Genomic DNA, 6,000 nt, shown 5'->3' on the forward strand with positions numbered 1-6,000 from the left:
CCTGTCAGGGAGATGGGACTTATCCTTGCACAAGCCATGCTAGATCTGCTTTAGCAAGGCTTGTTCTATATCTTTGATTATGTTAGCTTTCACAATATTTTCCACCAGTTTTTCCAGGGCAGACGTTAATCTAACCAGCCTGCAATCTCCAGTATCACCCCTAGAACCCTAAAAAATAAAAGGTGTTATCAGTCCTCAGATATGGAGGCTGATCTGAGGGCCAAAGTACATATTTTTTTTAGAAGATCAGCATTTTCACATTTGAGTTCTTTGAGTACTCGCCAGTGAATGCCATCCTGACCCAACGATTTGTCAGTTTTTATTTCTTCTATTAGGCCTAGAACCAGGGCCGGATTTAGGTTTGATAAGGCCCTCAGCTCCTGAAGGTAATGGGGCCCTTTATATGTCTAGCTGTCCTCTGTGAACAACAAATTGCCACTGTTTTTTTTTTGTGTTGAATATATGCTATATGGTAATTTATGGACCTCATAGGTATCTAAAGTCATTTGCACATAACAAAATATGTATTTTATCAAAGTACATTCAGGTTTTCTTCCTTTAATTTTTTTTTGGGGGGGGCCAAGAGAGTGGGGCCCTAAGCTATAGCTTGTTTACCTTATACATAAATCTGGCACTGCCTAGAACGTCATCTCTCATTCCTCTGCCTGCCTCAGTTCCTCATACTCACTTCCTGCAAAACGTCTTGCCCTACCCATGGGCGTAGCCATGGGATTTTTGTTAAGGGGGGGGGGCAGGCTTTTGTTAGGGATGGCTGAACCTCAGATTTGTTTTGCTTTTTATTGATTGGGGGCAGCTGCCCCTCTGGCTATGCCCATTCCCGTGTCTTAGTCTCTGCCACTAGGACAAATGTACATATGGGGGCACTAAGCAGCAGAAGAGATAGCACCACCCACCCTTAACAATGACCTTCATATGCAGCAACTTGCATCCCAAATGGGGTGAAAAACAGTTATAAGATATGATTATTATTTCATTTTTACATGCTACTCCCTCCCCCTGCCTTTCCCTTCGTGTTTTGCAATGCAGGATGATGCCAGAAAGAACGAAGAGTTCTTTACCGTAAAATTGATGCATTGGGAAAAGTGTTTTTCGTCCACAGTCCCTTCCCAAAGGGGAAAGCGGTCCACGTTGTACTCCATCACAACATCCACAGAGACCGTCTCATTGAGGTTGAGGAGTTGCACGCAAGCTTCATTTGTAGTGTTGCTCTGAACTACTGCAGGCACGATCAGGATGTACTGCCTGCAATAAAGAGAAGGGTACAGCTTGTCAGCAACAAGTCACTATCAAGGGACATAGTTTGAAAGCAACCAGCAATGCGGAGAATTGGGACTAAATTCTAAGCAAAAAAAGAAATCTTTAAGGAGAGCCAACTCTGTCAAATTGGCTCAAGGGAAACAGCTCGTTGTTTTACATCACAATATACCTTGCAATGGAATATTTGGAGACTCTTGAGAGTCCCATGGACTGCAAGAAGATCAAACCTCTCCATTCTGAAGGAAATTAGCCCTGAGTGCTCACTGGAAGGACAGATCCTGAAGCTGAGGCTCCAATACTTTGGCCACCTCATGAAAAGAGAAGACTCCCTGGAAAAGACCCTGATGTTGGGAAAGATTGAGGGCGCAAGGAGAAGGGGACGACAGAGGATGAGATGGTTGGACAGTGTTCTTGAAGCTACCAGCATGAGTTTGACCAAACTGCAGGAGGCAGTGGAAGACAGGAGTGCCTGGCGTGCTCTGGTCCATGGGGTCACGAAGAGCCGGACACGACTAAACGAACAGGACAGTGTGTTCTGTTTTTCCTTATTTAGTATTGTCTCCTCGTTGTTTTATTGTGTGTGTATGCATATGATCTTATTGGTAAATTTGAAATGGAAAAAATAATATCCACGCCATTTATCCACATTGTTCACCCACCCCCAAGCTTTTATGCAATCATGACGGAAAGGCAGAGTATTTAATTGGTATCCGCTTCCATCACTCTCACTGTGGACAGAAGTTATTGACTGAAAGGGGGAGAACACACATTTATTTGACCTAAATGGAACAGGGGAGGGAGGACATATGGGGAAGCATTTGTGTGGGAAAGGGGCGCAGCAGCATGGCAGCATGACACCCATTCCTTACCCCACCCCAGGTGGAACTTGGGAGATAGGACAATAAGTGAAGAGTCATTTTCTGTGCAAACTATTAACCAAAGTTACCGTGGAACATGTGCCAAGTGGAATTCCCCCCTGAATGACTCGCCATAACCCTTTGTGGAGTAGGTTTTCAGATCGGAGAACTGTATGCATCAAGCAATTGTTAACCTCACCCCACTTTCCAGTGCATCTTCCTTCTTTGCACAATGTTTGCTTTCTTGAGTTTGTTGCACAAGAGTGCCAAACCAACTTCAGTTGCGTAACTCGAATGTACTGGCATTTGACTGAATCCCACGCACAAGACAATGATGCTCTACCAGCACCACGAGACCCTCATGAGCAAACCTGGTTATGAGTAAGCCTGCTTAAGAGTACAGTGGTACCTCGGGTTACAGACGCTTCAAGTTACAGATGCTTCAGGTTACAGACTCCACTAACCCAGAAATAGTACCTCGGGTTAAGAACTTTGCTTCGGGATGAGAACAGAAATTGTGCTACAGCAGCGTGGCAGGAGCAGGAGGCCCCATTAGCTAAAGTGGTGCTTCAGGTTAAGAACAGTTTCAGGTTAAGAATGGACCTCTACCTCTGGAATGAATTAAGTTCTTAACCCAAGGTACCACTGTATTTGTTCACCTAGGGCTCTGGGTGAGTGGCGTTTGCTGCACAGCACAGCTGTGGGTGGTCCGGGGATGTGTGTGCTCCATCTTCTGACGCATCTGGGGGATGGGGTGGTCACCTGGTGCCAGCCACCTCCAACCACACTGGGCCCTCCATTCTGGGCAGGCCTGACCCTCAAGGCCAATTGGGGCAGGTTCCTGGGTCCTACCTGCCCCTCTTGTATTTAAAATGGTGCCCAGGTGCAGGACGACCTCTTTGCTGTGTGCCACAAGACGTTCCACCCACCCAGCCAGCCTGTTAGGGCCATGTGGGGGAACTGGCAAGTTGGCATATGGACCTTGCTGTGGTTTACTCGGCCACCATATACAGGGCCAAGGAGGAATTTTCTCCTGCAAGCAAACTGGCCGGCTTGCAGATTTTCACCTACCTCATAGCAACTGTCATAACTTGGGCGGATAAGGCATTGGGCTGGATCCTTCGTTGCGGGGGTATCGAATAAAAGGGGTCCAGGAGGGGTGACTCTGTCTGGGAGTCCACACAGAGACCAATTGGCCAATGTACCTCATCCAATCAGAGGGTCGACCCCAATGAGTTCCTATCGGGCAGTGTGCCGACTGCCGGATGCCGGCTGCATGCCTAGTGCCTTAGCCAAACCTGCTCTGTCCTGTCATCAATAAAGTTATGGCCTAGGTAAAGGTAAAGGGGCCCCTGACCATTAGGTCCAGTTGTGGCCGACTCTGGGGTTGCGGCGCTCATCTCGCTTTATTGGCCGAGGGAGCCGGCGTACAGCTTCCGGGTCATGTGGCCAGCATGACTAAGCTGCTTCTGACGAACCAGAGCAGCGCACAGAAGCGCCGTTTACCTTCCCGCCGGAGCGGTACCTATTTATCTACTTGCACTTTGACATGCTTTTGAACTGTTAGGTTGGCAGGAGCTGGGACCGAGCAACGGGAGGTCACCCCGTTGCGGGGATTCGAACCACCGACCTTCTGATCGGCAAGTCCTAGGCTCTGTGGTTTAACCCACAGCTCCACCCGTGTCCAGTTGTGGCCTAATTCAACCCAATACCAGTCTCCTGTGTCCATTCTCTTGACCCTCCCCACACTGGCTGGGAACGCCATGCGTCTGTGGCAGCAATAGACTTTAGAATTAGTATAGCCCCGTTTTGGATTTGTTTGCTAAAGAAACAGGATCCTTTGCTCTTCTATGGAGGTTTTCAAGCAGAGGTTGGATGGTCATTTGTCATGTATGGATTTAGTTGAGATTTCTGCATTGCAAGGGGTTGGACTAGATGACCCTCAAGGCACCTTCTGACTCTACAGTCCTATGATTCTTTTCTCTATCCTGCTTTCAATTGTCTTTTTGTGTGGCTGCTCACCCTCTTCATTCCCTAGAAATTGGGTTGGGTTATGAACCGGTAACACCAGTGTTTCATTGCCACCCTGCTGTCTCTTTTGTGTCTCTTGCTGCCAATCTCTTCCTGCCCTAGTTAATCAGGGTGGAGACTGAAGTATTCACTTTGCAGCAATGAAAGCAACTCCTTCAAACCAAGCTCTGTAGTTGACTTTTTTAAAAATAGGATTACTTTACAACTTACATGCCTTAGACACTCTAATAATAATAATAATAATAATAATAATAATAATAATATATTAAGGCAGAAAGACAGATTCATGGGTGCTATTCTGAGGCACTACAGTATACAGTGGTACCTCGGGTTACATACGCTTCAGGTTACATACGCTTCAGGTTACAGACTCCGCTAACCCAGAAATAGTGCTTCAGGTTAAGAACTTTGCTTCAGGATGAGAGCAGAAATCGGCCTCCGGCGGCACGACAGCAGCAGGAGGCCCCATTAGCTAAAGTGATGCTTCAGGTTAAGAACAGTTTCAGGTTAAGTACGGACCTCCGGAACAAATTAAGTACTTAACCTGAAGTACCACTGTAGTAGGAGCCAGTGTGGTTCAGGAGCACAACAAAGCCACCATCTCTGTAGCTTGCCTGGTTGGTATTGGGCTGGCAAGGTGCTGACACAGCATCAGAAGCACTAGAATAATTATGGTTGTGCACCTGTGCAAGCCCAACCTCACCACTGATGCTTCCCCAGGTATTCTGCAGAGAAGCTGGTGTCAGGAGGCTGTATCCTCCTGGGCTGCCACATTACATCTGCCACTGCTGCATTCAACATGCATCTTTAAGGAACAAACCACCAACAAACGGCTGCGCCTAATAGACCACCACCTGAGTTAGTTTTTTGCAATTGCCACCACCAGGCTTTTGACTCCCAAGCAGGAAAATGCTATACACAGACGTGATTACTTACGGGTCTGGAGGAGCTGCGATACTTAAAGGAGCAAGGAGGGCCACCAGAAAAATCCAGGAGCCCATCTCTGCTCTGGTGTGGGAAAGATGAAAATGAGGACCAGGTCCTGTGCCTTTTAAACTGCTTTGGTGAACTTGCTCCACCTCTTCCTCTAAAGTCCCGTGTCAAATGTGAGGAGCAAGATTTGCATACTGCCACACATTTCCTTCCTCTCTCAGTTCTTCTGTTGCTGCTGCCCTTTGCATTGGTTTCAGGAGATTCCTGTATTGCTGAAATACTTGACTTCTCTCTCAGGTAGGTCACATCCAGTCTGCACACGTTGCCAAAAGGTTTGTCAACAGCAGCCCAGTACGTCACTCACTTAAACCCAGCATTTGTTCTAGGGCTGTTATTGCAGAAGAGCCAAATTGTTCAAAGCACAGTGTGCTTATTTTGCTGGAGGGCAATTAAAGCAGGGAAAAAATAGGTCCTGGCCAAATTCCACAAAGTAGAAGATAATTCCTCCAGGGATCTAAAGAAAGGAATTCCAAAGGCTCTGTTACGTTTTAACCAACTTTCTTCCCCCAGACAGCATTGCCTATTGCAGTCTGGGCAGCTGATGTTACTGTGTGATGATGACCTCAAAGACACAAAATCTTCATCAACATGTCCCCAAGACTCATCTGAGTCAGACTTTGGTTGAGAGGATAAGCCCTTTGTCCTGGTTAGGTGCACAGTTGTGGTGATTTTTTATTTATGACACACTTAAAATTTCTGGGCCTTGTTAAAAATAACAAAGGCCCAGCTTGCAAATGTACAATATAAAAACAAAAATACACACATCCAGAAGGTGATATCTTTTTATAGGAGTTTCTGTATAATTCTTCTGCCTTTATTCTGAGTTACTGAAAAATTATGG

The 6,000-nt window shown here is 46.6% G+C and overlaps 1 protein-coding gene across 2 annotated transcripts in view; it reads right to left on the reverse strand.

Moving 5' to 3' along the window:
* The window catches only part of LOC310752473 (ovostatin-like), a 48,881-nt gene extending 43,445 nt beyond the window's left edge, over positions 1–5,436 (reverse strand). Inside the window, exons 1-2 of one of the 2 annotated variants that reach the window (XM_083592835.1) lie at positions 5,103–5,436; positions 1,080–1,263 (exon numbers count right to left, since the gene is read on the reverse strand). In XM_083592835.1, coding sequence (XP_083448961.1) covers positions 1,080–1,263; positions 5,103–5,167 — 249 coding nt within the window. In that variant the 5' untranslated portion in view covers positions 5,168–5,436. The remainder of the gene's footprint in view (positions 1–1,079; positions 1,264–5,102) is intronic. The other variant, XM_083592836.1, reaches the window with a different exon arrangement.
* Between the last annotated feature and the right edge of the window lie 564 nt (positions 5,437–6,000).

This window comes from Podarcis filfolensis (assembly GCF_964270895.1).
Source record: "Podarcis filfolensis genome assembly, chromosome: 17".
NCBI lineage: Eukaryota > Metazoa > Chordata > Lepidosauria > Squamata > Lacertidae > Podarcis > Podarcis filfolensis.